At 38.2% G+C, this 15976-nt stretch overlaps 1 protein-coding gene across 3 annotated transcripts in view; it reads left to right on the forward strand.

Annotated features, from left to right (window-relative positions):
* LOC140917667 (fibronectin type-III domain-containing protein 3A) overlaps positions 1-15976 on the forward strand; it is an 86086-nt gene that overhangs the window by 13970 nt on the left and 56140 nt on the right. The window contains exon 2 of one of the 3 annotated variants that reach the window (XM_073360949.2): positions 11394-11534. In XM_073360949.2, the coding sequence (XP_073217050.2) occupies positions 11424-11534 (111 nt within the window). In that variant the 5' untranslated portion in view covers positions 11394-11423. Of the gene's footprint in view, positions 1-11393; positions 11535-11591; positions 15771-15976 lie in introns of those variants that run through there. The other 2 variants (XM_073360947.2, XM_078854242.1) reach the window with 2 other exon arrangements.

Genomic DNA, 15976 nt, shown 5'->3' on the forward strand with positions numbered 1-15976 from the left:
CATTGAACAAATTAGTGTTATGGAGAGGTGGTGGTCTCTTCAGAACTAAAATTGTAACTAAGCTTCTGTTAAAAGCTTGATTTTTAACACCCTCTCTAATTTTGCCATAAATAAACCAGTCTGCCTAAAACTTCTCATGTGTGGTCCTGTGGCACAGGAGAAATATTTTAAGATTGGAGTGATACAACAGGGTGTCTGAGATCTGACTGATGATTGAAAAACTGGGAATGTATTGCAGTTTGTGAAATGAAAAGGAGGACTTGTGGCACCTTAGAGACTAACCAATTTATTAGAGCATAAGCTTTCGTGAGCTACAGCTCACTTCTTCAGATGCATATCGTGGAAACTGCAGCAGGCTTTATATATACACAGAGAATATGAAACAATACCTATTCCCACCCCACTGTCCTGCTGGTAATAGCTTATCTAAAGTGATTTCCAGCACAAATCCAGGTTTTCTCACCCTCCACCCCCCCACACAAATTCACTCTCCTGCTGGTGATAGCCCATCCAAAGTGATAACTCTTTACACAATGTGCATGACAATTAAGCTGGGCTATTTCCTGCATAAATCCAGGTTCTCACATCCCCCCCACCCCGATACACACACAAACTCACTCTCCTGCTGGTAATAGCTCATCCAAACTGACCACTCTTCAAGTTAAAATCCAGGTTAAACCAGAACATCGGGGGGGGGGGGGGGTAGGAAAAAACAAGAGGAAACAGGCTACCTTGCATAATGACTTAGCCACTCCAAGTCTCTATTTAAGCCTAAATTAATAGTATCCAATTTGCAAATGAATTCCAATTCAGCAGTTTCTCGCTGGAGTCTGGATTTGAAGTTTTTTTGTTTTAAGATAGCGACCTTCATGTCTGTGATCGCGTGACCAGAGAGATTGAAGTGTTCTCCGACTGGTTTATGAATGTTATAATTCTTGACATCTGATTTGTGTCCATTTATTCTTTTACGTAGAGACTGTCCAGTTTGACCAATGTACATGGCAGAGGGGCATTGCTGGCACATGATGGCATATATCACATTGGTGGATGTGCAGGTGAACGAGCCTCTGATAGTGTGGCTGATGTTATTAGGCCCTGTGATGGTGTCCCCTGAATAGATATGTGGGCACAGTTGGCAACGGGCTTTGTTGCAAGGATAAGTTCCTGGGTTAGTGGTTCTGTTGTGTGGTATGTGGTTGTTGGTGAGTATTTGCTTCAGGTTGCGGGGCTGTCTGTAGGCAAGGACTGGCCTGTCTCCCAAGATTTGTGCTGGAAATCACTTTAGATAAGCTATTACCAGCAGGACAGTGGGGTGGGAATAGGTATTGTTTCATATTCTCTGTGTATATATAAAGCCTGCTGCAGTTTCCACGATATGCATCTGAAGAAGTGAGCTGTAGCTCACGAAAGCTTATGCTCTAATAAATTGGTTAGTCTCTAAGGTGCCACAAGTCCTCCTTTTCTTTTTGCGAATACAGACTAACACGGCTGTTACTCTGAAACCTGTCAGTTTGTGAAATGTTTCCTATCTCAAAATAGCCAGCTCTGTAGTAACTCCGAATTTCTTCTTTTGTTCTCACTGAAGACTGATTTTTGCCTTTTTTTTTTTTTTTTTTCCCCTTTTTAAGTTTGGAGTTGTGCCATGGCTTGGGCAGGTGTGGGGTGTTTGAACCTGTAAACTCCAGAGGTCATAAACTCTACTGGCAGGTAATACTAGATTTAAGGTGCTCAGAAGTCAGGACGCCTCAGTAGGAATTGGCAAGGTGTCCTGTAGAGTCCCAAAGCGAGTCAGGAAACCCCAGCTCTTTGTCTGCCTCAAATGTAGCAATTTCATCTACATAAAATTTTCACACATCAAAGTTTATAAGAAGCTTTTTTCCAAAAAATAAAAAGCTCTAACCATCTTTAAATTCGTTCTAATATACATGATAATTATTGGGAACAGAGGAAACACGTTGGAAAATCAGAAATATAAAATATTGTACACCAAAAAATCAGAAATATCTAGAAAATCTGGAAGTATTTGAGGTACCAATACCAGGTATCTCTGACCCCTTAGCAAATTTGGCCTTTTGATTTTTTTCAGCCAGATTCCAGCTACCGAAGATAAACTCTACATATCTGCATGAAAATTGTGGTTTCCCTGCTTTTAATTAAGGACTGCAGACGTTATTTTCCTCACCCCTGTTGCAGCCCACAGACCGCATCCTGCTTATTCCCATCTACACATGATCCATGCAAGACCCAGTCCATGTCCCCCACTACTCAAGGAGCTAGATACTTCTTTTAGCCTCCCAATAGGTTAGAGTCGCCACATTACAAATACAGACTGGAGTTTAAACTTTCTCTCAGCTATCTGGATGTAAAAGTGACAGATTTTCTTTCTTTCCTTCTCACCATAACTTTACTCAAACAAAGAGATAAATACCATATTATCATTATTTAAATCAAGATCTGATGTCTGTGTAAAAGCTAGGTTCTTGTTCCACCTGAAGTTAAGGGCTTGGTGAAAGAATTGCTGGATGAAATTCTAAGGCCTTTGTTACTCAAGAGATCAAACTAGATTATCATAATGGCCTCATCTAGCTTTAATCTATGAATTCATATGTTCAACATGAAAGAATTAACGTTGCACTTAGTGGGGTTGTTCTGCAGGGAAGTGGAAGACAAGTGGCAATGAAAGGACAGTTATTGTTGGTGGGTGAACTCAAATGAGTATTTCTTGGTTGGCACATTTGAAGTACCTTTAAATTGCTCTTTTTTTCTTTTTTTCAAAGACAGGAAATTCAAAATTAGGGATAAAAACAAAAAGTATTAACTATAATAAATCTAAGATGTATACAGATCACTCTAGCAATCTATGTGGTTCTGTAATTAATTTTTCACTGTTTATGCATTCTGTTTAGCTTCAGCTCATTACTTTATTTGGACAGTTAAATCTGATTTGGTTAATCATGCTCATGTCTTGAGACTTATGCTTTAACAGGAAGTCTCTTTACTGTTTCAGAAATTTGTTTTTAGTGTTTGTGAAAAATCTTTTGCAGATCCTAAATGTTGGGTCTGAATTATCTGGCATCTCATTTTAAATATCATTTGAAGTGCTTGAAAAGTTTGACACCTACTAGACAGAGCCAACATGAAAGATTTGAGGGTGGCCTTTTATTAGTGAGGTCCTGAGCCAGCACTGTTGTTTCTTTACAAAATAAAAATCACAATAGATCACATGAGACTATGTATATGTGTGTGGAATTGTATTACTTATTGCCAGTAACGTTAAGTCTGCTGAGACCCACTGGAACACAGTTCTATGGTTTTCTCAAGGACATGTGATGCCCTTCTGGGGAGACTTTTGGGTACTGGGAAAATATTTTGATGTGAGTCCTAGTCACTGGGTCTAAAATGTATTAAATCCAGAAATAAATATTGATATAGCATCTGAGTCCAACAAAAGGCAATTATATTTTGTTGATTTATACAAGACTGTAGGAAAAAAATCCATACAGACATTGAGTATAAACAACCTTTTTTCCTTGGAACATGCTAATTTGCTTTCTCTTCCTTCCCCCTCCAATTACATTAAAGTAGATACTGCTACTAATTAAGAGCCTTGTACATGCTGAATTCTTACTTCAGGTGTTAAGATAAAAGTAGATTACTCAAAAGTAGCATGAATGTTCATAAAAATTAGTAAAATTTTTTCTATCAGGAAAAATCTGACTCAAAATACAGTACCAGCCCTGATAAAACAGCTGTCAAAAAAAGCACTGCTGCTTTTCTGTGGAGTGTTTTTCCCAATTTGTTTTATTAGTTGTCACTTCTTTTCATGCAAAACTCGCTGTGCTTACTTTCTTTAGACCATTAAGCTGTGAATATAAATGACTGGATTTTCTCTGCTTTTACAAGTCTGCCTGTGACTTTATAATGTCCACATTGCTTTTCTTAGGAGATTTCACTATAAACTTGTTAATTGTTGTAAATTGTTGCCATGCTGTTAGTGTTTTATACCAGTTGTGAACTTTTTTATATGTTGAAAACAAATGCAAGTTTTTGCATAAAATAAGGTGTAATGTCTTGTCAAGTAAAACTAATAATGACTTCATATCTTAGCTTCTTGTTTTGATGGCATTTCCATTATACAATCCCAATGGGTATAGTTTTAACAACTTACTTGGCAAAAGATTGTTTGATTTTTTTCCCCCTTAATCTTAAACACTGCCTATTAAGCTTAGATGCCATCTGTTAAGTAAAAGTCTGATATTTACCATTTCCTGTATATTAATATTGCATATACATTTTACTTTTTGATTGAAGTAAAATATATTTTAAAAATCTTTTTAATTTTTTTTTAACAAAATGTTCTTAAGTAAAGAATTTCATAGTTCAGGAAATAATATCTAGTGCAGGGGTTTTCAAACTTCATTGCACTGCAACACCCTTCTGGCAATGAAAATTACTACATGACCCCAGGACAGGGGACCAAAGTCTGAGCCCTGCTGCCGGGCCGGGGGGACGGGACGGGACACAAAGCTGAAGCCCTAGAGCTTTAGCCCTGGTGGGAGGCCTGTAACCTGAGCCTCGCCACCCAGGGCTGAAGCCGTTGGGCTTAGGCTTCAGACCTGGGCAGTGGGGCTTGGGCTTTGGCCCCAAGGCCCAACTAGTCTAAATGCTAGTCCTGGCAACACCATTAAAAGGGAGTCCTGACCCAGTTTGAGAACCGCTGATCTAGTGTCACTTCACTGCTAACCATTTCTTGTTATCTGTTTGGTTGCTACATTTTCCTATTTATATAGCCCCACCCCCCACACACACTTTCGGACTCCTTGTGTTCATTGAAGCACTTGGTAATACTGAGCCAAAGTCAATGGGAATCCATAATAATTGTCGCAGCGTGTTACAGGGAGCAAGAGAGAAGGGAAGGTTGGTGTTTCAGCTGTCACGTCTCTGCGTTTTTCCTATATCTGGAAATGAGGTCAGTCACAATGCTACATGCATCCAATGAAGTGGGTTTTAACCCACGAAAGCTTATGCCCAAATAAATTTGTTAGTCTCTAAGGTGCCACAAGTACTCCTCGTTCTTAATGTTATATACAGTATTTGTTTTGTGGGAAGCTAGTCATATAGACTTCTCTCTGTTTTTCTGAGGCAGTCTCTATTACAAAGTCTTCTATGGAAAATGTTGCTTTCTTTTGTAACTTTTCTTTTTAAATATGATTACCTGAATTATACCATCAGAATATTGAATTGCTCAAGTGTACTTCTGAGGGAAAGTTTAAATATGAAACATTTTTTTACCTACTTTCTTTTTACATGATCTTCTAGTAGTGTGAGATGAAAGTTTATGGATCTTTATATATTGTGCATACAACACATAGGGTATCTAAGCATAGCTGCTTCAATTCTGTGTAAACAGTAATCCAGTATTCTAGAATTCAGCTCTTGGGAGGCTGTAGGAGAATCTTCCTAAGTGTTAATTTGGCTGGCAGTCTCAAATGCCAGTGTTCAAAGGGACTGAAAACTATATTAGAACAAAGCAGCATAATACAGAAGTAAACGTGTGATCAAAACACGTACGTATTATAGTGCACTTAATCCATGGAGTTAAATGAACTACTACACAAAGTTGAAACAAAAATGTGAGGCTTGCTGATGCTTGTTAAAGTATTGTTGAATGCAAACATAACCAAGTTTCTTCAGTTGTTGTATTTTAAATAATAAAGTCTACTAGAACCAAAGATACTTAGATACAAAAGTTAGAATATTTAATTAATTTAATTGCATTTTACTATTTTTCACTTTTCAAGCACAGTTGCCAAATTTTGTATGCAGTTAACTTCAGCTACTAAAGTTTAAAAAGAATATGTACTGAAAATAACTTGAATAACTACTTTTAGGGATGAATGATGCATTTTGATGTTCTACTGACTTTAAGATTCTGTTACCAAAACAGTACTGTTGATGGCTTGTTTGTGGGAAGCACTGCAGATTGGCAGAATAAATCAAAACTCTGAATTTCTTATGAGTATCAAAAGAATATAGAAGCTTTGTTTCTTATTTTAAAAAATAGTAGAGTGCATCTTATACCAGACTTTTAAATCATACTCCAACTAAACAGAGGTTTGGAAACAGATCCTCCAATTAGAACATCATTTGGAAACCTCTGTGGAGAAATGAATCTGGCGAGAATTGCATTTGTAAAAGCTAATTTTACTAAAATTAACAGGTTAAATTGCATGCTGACTTGAAAACCTACACTGTACGGTGACAAAGTCCCCGAAAATGTAGCTACTGCCCATGGATTAATTCTCAGAATATGCTTGTGACATTCCCTAGGGTACAGTCTGGACTGTTGAACAACTGTCTCCTCAATTTTCCAAAATGAGGTGCCTTTTACACTGCTTTGCTATGAGAGCAACCACTCCTGGTCTGCTCTCACACAGCCTCTAGCATGTGAATTACTCCCAGCGGTGGTATCTTGAGTGCTCTAGCCAGCCACTCCTGAATTATATTACAGAGCTACAGTAGCAAATTCCCAGTCCCAGACTTCTCCCCAGAAATGTGCTTCTTGTGCTGCCCATTACCCTCCTGGACAATACAAGCTCCTAAAAAATCCATTAAGAGAAAATGATCTGCACAACCCTTGTTATCTCAAATGGAGTTTCCCAACCAACTTCAATCCAAACACGCACTGGTTAAGATAAAACAAGTTTATTAACTACAGGAAGATAGATTAAGTGATTACAAGTAATGCGGCATTAAAGTCAGAATTGGTTACAAAGAAATAAAAAGGTAAAACGCAAACTAATACCTAACTTAACAAGCTATGTGATTTCTAAGTGAAAGTCTAATCTTACCACACATTCTAGCTGTTTTACTGGCTGAATCTTCCAGCCAGGATCTCTCCCCAACCTGTTTCCTGTGTACCTCAGGTGTTGTGGTTGCTGTGAGTAGATATAAAGGGAGAGATGATTTGTGTCTTCTGTTCTCACCTTTTATAATTATTTTCCTCTTTGAAAATCATCTCCAGCTGAGGTTCAGGATACAGTCTGTTTGCATGGGAACCTCCAGCTGTTCCATTGCCAAAATGTAAATTTCTCATTTACACCCTTCTTCTATCAAAGAATGGCTGCTTAACCAGGTGATAGTCCATTTGATTATGTTGAGACCTGGCTGTGGTGTCAGTTTGCCTTTTGTCTTTGAGGACTGGTTTGTGCCTGCTTTTCTAAACTTGGAATATGTCTCAATAATATCTTAACTTTTATGTGCAGTGTTGCCACACCTGTTTTATCAGAACAATAATGATCAGCACATCGAGTTTTTCAAATGATCCCTCACAAGGCATACTTTGTACAAAATCAGTTATTTTGTTGTAAAAAGGATGAATTTAGGGATACAGACTGTCACAATGCTTTTGCAACTCAGAAAACTACAAAATAGCGCAATCCATGATGCTTTCAGATGGAGTTAGTTTCCTGCTTCAGGTTGACCTAAATCATAATTTTGGAATTTGTGTATTAGTTCATCTTTTACTAATAGTAAAAGGGTGGCATGTGGATTTATTCAGTGCAAATAGCTATCCCAAGCTTTACAAAAACTAATTTTTACTGAACCAAAACTTAATAAATTATTAGCTTAATATCCAAGTTAAATTATTGCTCTATTTCATTGCAGTATTGGCCAACAGACTAAGCTAGACTTATTTAATAAATTTTGTTAAAATAGCATATCCCACCAATGACAAATGGGGTTGAAGTTTTGGAAAGTAAAGTTTCTTCTTTGAGTGATGGTCCCTGTTGGTGCGCATCATGCGCCTAGAACCACTGAACTTGAAAGCATTGTCCATTGGTCTGTGCATGCACCCTGGCTCACATCATGCTCTGACCAAGGGGATAAGAGCAGGACTGATACTCTCTCTCCAGTTCCTTCTCATCACTACATGGTCTGGATCGGAATCTTTAGTGTCCGCAGCTTTGGCTTCATTTTACTAAATAAGAATCATCTAGTTTGTAAATAATTTTAACAGTTTTCCTGTTTAGCATCAGATTAGTCATGCACAAGGAGTCATGGCTCTATGCATCAGGGTTCCCTAGGGAGGTCCAGAATAACATGGAGGACCTCCTCTTCAATTAATCGCACCTCTTCAATAAAAGACGGATGAGTCCCTCCATACCTTGAAGAATTCCAGGGCTACCCTCTGCTCGCCGCATGCCTGACCTTAAGAGGAAGTTTCATCACCAATCTGTCAAATCTAGACACATGGATCAGCACTACTATTGCTGCCCTTCTGCAGTCCTCTGGGACCTTAACTATCGCCATAAGTTCTTGAAGATAATTGCTAACAGTTCCAAGATTGCTTTCACTGGTTCCTTAATTACCCTGTGAGGAATTTCAGCAGGCCCTGCCCACTGGCAAATTAAATAAATTGGTTAGTCTCTAAGGTGCCACAAGTACTCCTTTTTCTTTTTGTATATACAGTATATAATCAGAAAAATTGATTTGGGACACCACAGGACATGAGGGAGTAAAGGCTGAAAACTTGTATTTTACTATGCTGATTACTTTCATGCTGCAATAATGTAGCATTTAAAAATTGTCAATAGAAGTACACCTTCAAACATAAGAGCATTCTGAATTAGGGCTGCCACAACATAGTAATATTTATATCTGAAATTTCCTTGAGGTTGCAGTATTCCCCTAGATACATTATTTTATGTTTAGAAGTTTGAGACTGGGATAGAAACTTTAAATATTTATTTGAAGTTGCAGGTGTTAGGATAATTTGTATACATATTTTTGCAATTTGATATTTTTATTAATTATTTGAATGCTGTTTGATTAAGGGTTTTTTCTTAGCTGTTAAGTATTTATTTCCATCTTCTGAGATGACTTATTCTTAGATCAAAGAAGTCTTGCAAAATTTTGGATGACTCATGTATGCTAAATTCATGCTATGAATAATTTTAATGACGTATCTTTAAACCACTAAAAACAGGATTTGTACAGTGTAAGCCATGTGACTTCCTTACTTTAAGGATTGCTAATGGCAACATTAAAATACAGTTATTTTAAGTGGAATAATTATATGCAATCAGATATCAATACATTTTTGTTTGCAGCAGATCAAAAATATCATTGAGTGAATGATTATTTTATTCAGGAAGCAAGTAACTTACTAATGTAGGCATGCTTAAAATAAACTTCGTGGGACAATTTCTGCCCTCACACCTGTGCAGTCCCATTTGTTCTCTTAAAATGCCCTTGCTAAAAGCATAGCTAAAAGGTGTTTGATGTCCAGTGACATTATTTATTTGTATTTGGTAGTGTTTGATATTTCATAATATGCTGAGAAGTTACAGTAGCTTTGAACTAAAACTACTACTATGTCAATTATCGTGAGAACTTCCTCTGAGTGAGGGAAGTTTTCAGTTAGATGTTGAGGGTCTCTTTGACCCTGTCCACACCAAGGATTTCAGGGATTTCTCGCACCTTCACTGTAGAGCAGCTCTGAACAGGGTTAGATGGCACGGTGACAAAAACTACATCAGTCACTCTACTTTAGTGCTCCCACCATTGCTACTGTGGTGTAAATGCATTAAGTTCTGAAATAATCACAGGAATCATTTTTCCCCAATATGGAGCATGATGCAGCAGACTAAAAGAGAATTTACTATTATACACTGATTTAATAATTTAATAAACTGAAATACTCAAATTACTCGCATTGTAGTAATCTGTCTAAATTGTAGAAGATGGAGAGGGAGAAAGAAATATCAGCTAAATGTAATACAGCATTTCCTGTATCCTGTTATCCTATGCAGCACATTAGACTTCATAAATATACAGTAGAGACCCCAGAACTGTACAGCACTCCTCTTCCCTTCTCCAATGTGGCTACCCCAGTCCAGTCAGTAGTCTTTCTTGCTGTTAATTTTGATACTAACTTTTTGATGTAAGTGAGGGGGTTAGGTTCCAGGGAAATTTTTTTCACCAAACAAAAGACTAATACATACACGCACACACTCACACACTAAGTTTTAAACAAACAATTTAATACTGGTACACAGTGATGATGATGATTGTGAAGTTTGGTTGAGGTGGAGGAATCAGGGGGTGGATTATTTCCCAGGGAATGTCTTACTGCTAAATGATGAACTAGCAATTGGCTGAGCCATCAAGGATTAACTCTCACACTCTACAAGGCAGCAGGAAAGGAGGGAGGGCAGACAGACACACACACTGTGTGTGTGTGGGTGAGAGAGAGAGAGAGATGCACATTTCCCCTTTAAGTACACTGCCTTGTTAATTAGATTAGCAAGCTGAACTGCAGCTGCTGCCAGCGCAAGCTCCCTGCCTCCTTTCTTGTGTCCCTGCTCTATGAAAGATGAGGTAAGTGGGGGGAGGGGGACACCCTGACATTAGCCCCCCCCTCCTTTTTCCCCCCCTCCCAACACACATAGCAAGCAGGAGTCTAGGGGAGCAGCACATGGCAGTGGGACAGCTGAACTGCTGGCAATTGATAATCTGTAGGGCAGCTGCTGCACAGGGAACTTAGGGGAGCAGGGAGCTGATGGGGGGAGCTGCTAGGGGGCTGCCGGTCCACCCTGGTTCCAACCACCCACCAGCTAGCTGCAATGGGCTGCTCTTCCTACAAGCAGTGGACAAAGCAGGTGATTGCCAAACGACATTAGAAGGGAGCATTGCACAACTTTAAACCAACATGTTCCCTAATTGATCAGCAATGAAACAACGTTAACTGGGACGACTTTAAGTGAGGAGTTCCTGTATTTACTTCTGATTTCTATGTGATAGTGCTCTTTCAGTTTAAAGATGCATACAGTGAATTTCAGGAACTTACTTGCAGAAGTAAGGTTCTATATGGCACAAGTCTGTTCCTTAGCATCACATGCAAGAAAATGTTTTGGGCTTTTAGTGTGTCTAATGTAGTGGGCCTACAGATACACCCAATAAATATTGCTTCAGATTAAAAACTACTAAATATCCTTGGAATTAACAATAATTTGTGCTTTCTTTTTTTTTTTTAAGTTGCAGTGATTTTGAAAGTGGCTCTTGTAGTAACTTTTTTTTGTCTCAGATTGAAATGATTTTAACCTCTTTGGGATAATTGCTTTTTTGTGGAGTAAGGAAGTCTGATGTTTTGTTCTTAGGACTTTAAAATGTCAGTGAGTTGATGAGAGTGGTGTCAGTAAAGGAACCAATTCATATAAAATCTTTCTTCTGAAGAAGAGAATCTACGCTGCTAAAGCTGCTATATTTTTCTTTTCAAAGTTTTGATAGACACCTCATGTGAAGGGCAAACTTCTGTAAAAATGAGTCTAGTAAGAAAGTTATTAAAATAAAAATAGCACCCTAATCTTGATTCCGTGTTTTCATTTCAGCAGGTGGTTGATGTGCAACACTGTCAACGAATGGTCATTTTAGCCATGATGGCCGACCAGCCACCACCATTAGAAGCCACACCTATAATGAATGAAGTGCCACTTCTACCTCATATGGTTAATGGGGACAGCATACAACAGGCAAGTACACCTGTAAAACTAGAATGCATAACAGTCAGTTCAGACTTTGCCTACTATGACATTAATCGCCTAACAAGCTAATTGGAGTGATATTTCAACACTGTCCATAATTGGGCTATGTGTTTTATAGAGAAATTGTGCTTGTACTACTGACAATTCTTGTTTGAAAACTCCTTGAAAATTGGGACACTAACAGGAAATGGAAGGAAAGTCAGAGTAGTACTGATATTCAAAATCAGAGTTTTTCTGTTGCTGTCTTCAGTCTAACTTCAGATGTAAATATGGAGAATGGAAAAAAATCACTAAGCATATAGAAGGTTATGGAATCATGAAAATAAGAATTGTTAGCATTTAATTTCAGAAAGGGAAGCTACAGAAAAATTAGGTTAGTAAAACAGAAATTAAAAGGTACAGCACCAAAAGTAAAATGCCTGCAAGCTGCATGAAACTTTTTAAAAACACCATAACAGAGGCTCAACTTAAATATATACCCCAATTTAAAAAACATAGTAAGAGAACCAAAAAAAGAGCCACCGTGGTTAAACAACAAAGTAAAAGAAGCAGTGAGAGGCAAAAAGGCATCCTTTAAAAAGTGGAAGATAAATCCTAATGAGGAAAATAGAAAAGAGCATAAACTCTGGCAAATTAAGTGTAAGAATATAATTAGAAAGACCAAAAAAAGAATTTGAAGAACAGCTAGCAAAAGACTCCAAAAGTAATAGCAAATTTTTTTTAAAATACATCAGAAGCAGGAAGCCTGCTAAACAACCAGTGGGGCCACTGGACGATCGAGATGCTGAAGGAGCAGTCAAAGATAAGGCCATTGCAGAGAAACTAAATGAATTCTTTGCATCAATCTTCACTGTTGAGGATGTGAGGGAGATACCTGAGCCATTCTTTTTTGAGCGACAGATCTGAGGAACTGTCCCCAAATTGAGGTGTCATTTGAGGAGGTTTTGGAACAAATTGATAAACTATACAATAATTTTCCAGGACCTGATGGTATTAACCCAAGAGTTGTGAAGGAACTCAAATGTGAAATTGCAGGACTTCTGTCATCTGTAAACTATCATTTAAATCAGCTTCTGTACAAAATGTCTGGAGGATAGCTCATGTGACGCCAATTTTTAAAAAGGGCTCCAGAGGTGACCCTGGCAACTACAAGCCAATACGTCTCACTTCAGTACCGGGCAAATTGGTTGAAATTATCAACAAGAACAAAATTGTCAGACCCATAGATGAACATAATTTGTTGGGAAATCGTCAGCATGGTTTTTGTAAAGGGAAATCATGCCTCACCAAACTACTAGAATTCTTTGAGAGTGGTCAACAAGCATGTAGACAAAGGAGATCCAGTGGATATAGTGTATTTAGATTTTCAAAAAGCCTTTGATAAGGTCCCTCATCAAAGACTCTTAAGCAAAATAAGCAGTCATGGGATAAGAAGGAAGGTTCTCTCATGGATTGGTAACTGGTTAAAAGATAGGAAACAAAGGGTAGGAATAAATGGTCAGTTTTCACAATGGAGAGAGGTAAATAGTGGTGCCCCCCCAGGGATCTGTACTGGGTCCAGTCCTATTTAACATATTCATAAACAATCTGGAAAAAGGGGTAAACAGCGCGGTGGCAAAATTTGGAGATGATACAAAACTACTCAAGATAGTTAAGTCTCAGGCAGACTGCGAAGAGCTACAAAAGGATCTCACAGAACTGGGTGACTGGGCAACAAAATGGCAGATAAAATTTAATGTTGATAAATGCAAAATAATGCACATTGGAAAACATAATCCTAACTATACATATACAATGATGGGGTCTAAATTAGCTGTTACCACTCAGGAAAGAGATCTTGGAGTCTTTGTGGATAGTTCTCTGAAATCATCCACTCAATGTGCAGCAGCAGTCAAAAATGAACAGAATGTTGGGAATCATCAAGAAATGGATAGATAATAAGACAGAAAATATCATATTGCCCCTCTCTAAATCCATGGTACGCTCACACCATGAATACTGTGTGCAGATGTGGTTGCCACATCTCAAAAAAGATATATTGGAATTGGAAAAGGTTCATAAAAGGACAACAAAAATGATTGGGGTATAGAATGGCTTCCATATGAGGAGAGATTAATAAGACTGGGACTGTTTAGCTTGGAAAAGAGGTGATTAAGGGGGGATATGATAGAGATCTATAAAATCATGAGTGGTATAGAGAGAGTAAATATGAGAATGAGTAAATAACACTTCCTTAATACAAGAACAAGGGGCCACCAAATGACATTAATAGGTAGCAGGTTTAAAACAAACACAAGGAAGTATTTTTTCACACAACTTACTGTCAGCCTCTGGAATTCCTTGCCAGTGGGTGTTGTGCAGGCCAGTACTATAACGGGGTTCAAAAGGGAGCTAGATAGATTCATGGAGGATAGGTCCATCAGTGACTATTAGTCAGGTTGGGCAGGAATGGTGTCCCTAGCTGGGAATGGGTGACAGGGCATGGATCGCTTGATGGTAACCTGTCTGTTCATTCCCCTTGGGACATCTGCCATTGGCCACTGTCAGAGGGCAGGATATTGGGCTTGATGAACCTTTGGTCTCACCCAGTATGGCCATTCTTATGTTCTTAATAAGCAGTAAAGCTTAGAGAGAATATTTCTCACTAGACAAACTTGATTGCTTTGTTATAGAATTACAAAATCAATGGAAGAAAAGCGTGTATTTGAATTTAATAAAGCATTTGATAATTCACAAAATCTTTGATTATAACAAACTGTCTTAAATATAAATACCAGTCTGGATTAGAAATTGGTTGCAGTACCATAAAGAAATAATAATGTTGGAAGGAGGTGTAGTAGGATATAGCAAGGACCGGTTAGGTTGGTGATATTTAATATCTTTGTTAATGATCTGCAAAAAGGAGTTCATAGCACACTAATGAAAATTGTTTATGCTAATTTGGAAGGAGATCAGAATATGAATGAGGACATAAGAATAACACGAGTGCTTACTGAGATTAGAACTGTAAGCAAAAACAGATGATATTCAGCTTGATAAAGTGTAAGCTAGTACGTCTAGGGAACACTAAACTAGAAGTGAGTTTGCAATTGGATATGGCATTCTAAAGGTTACTGCATTGTACTAAATATAAAGAGGAAGTGTTATGTGACCTAGAGATTATAGTCTCTGTACACTTTTAGCGGGACCACACTGGAAAATGCTATATTAGGTTCCGGGCATCTCATTATTTTAAAGATATTGATAAACTAGAAAGTGTTCAGAGAAGGAACAAGCAAAGGAATATGTTATACTTTTACCAGCAGAATTTAAATAGCGGGTGTGGATTTGGGGAAATTTTAAGAGTTTATATCACATAAACAAAAGCTAAAAAGCATATGAGCTAGCCTACCCTAGCATTTTAGCAAGGTGAAATCCCTCTTTTTAGACACTCATCAGCTGAGAGAATATTCAAATAGCTGATGCATCATGTTACACCAGGAAAATAGTAAATTGAAAGTTAGTGACCAATTGGGTTTCAGGAAGACCACCAAGAAAGGGAGGTTCCAGTAATTAAAGTGAGAGATGCTGAGGAATGAGATGGTTTTGTGTGTGAGCAGGGAAGAGTGGGATCTTGGAGGTGCTGAAAGGAAGAAACAAATGACACGATTTGAACACAGCCTGACTGTGAAGAATAGAGGAATGAAAGATAATTACCAAGCTCTGGCCTTACGTGACTTGTAGGATGGTGGTTATTTCAGCAATAGTGAATAGGAGAGAGTGGGAAATGTTTTGGAGGAAGAATAACTTGTTCCGTTTGCGCCATGTCAGGTTCAAGTTGACAGCAAGCTTTTCAGAAGGAAGCAGAGAGATAGGATTGGATAGAGGGAAGAGAGATATGTGAGTTGTCAACACAAAGTTGGTAGTTGAAGCTCTCCGTGGATGAGATCACCCAAAAAGGGTGTAAATGGAGAAGAGAAGCCAAAGGCACAGCTTGCAGAGCAATTTCCTATAGGAATCCTAAAACAGAGATGCCATTGTTATTGGATTTAAAGCAGCCCAGCATTATGTCTTAAATTATGTAGCGATCCCTGAGGCAAAAACAAAGGTAGGGCCGGGTGCTGCAGAGAAACCCTACTGCTATAAAAGCTGTAGTAGCTGTCATTCTTCCCTAACTTGTGGCAACCATTTTCCTCAGCCAAGTCTTCATGCAGCAGCGAGCCATCAGGAAAATGAAGAACTCTGGTAGGTTCAAGAGCTTCATCCAGCTGGAATTTTAACTTGATCTACAGAGTTATAAAAAAGATAATCAGATCATTGGGGAACTTCATCTCTGCTTCTCATTGGTTGAGGAACCCATGGTATCTGAAACTAAAGGAAGTTTCATTCCATCTGTCCATTTCGGAGAACGTGCTGACTGTGTGATTTACTAAGATCTGGCATATTTTACA

The sequence above is a fragment of the Lepidochelys kempii genome, chromosome 9 (genome assembly GCF_965140285.1).
Source record: "Lepidochelys kempii isolate rLepKem1 chromosome 9, rLepKem1.hap1, whole genome shotgun sequence".
Taxonomy (NCBI): domain Eukaryota; kingdom Metazoa; phylum Chordata; order Testudines; family Cheloniidae; genus Lepidochelys; species Lepidochelys kempii.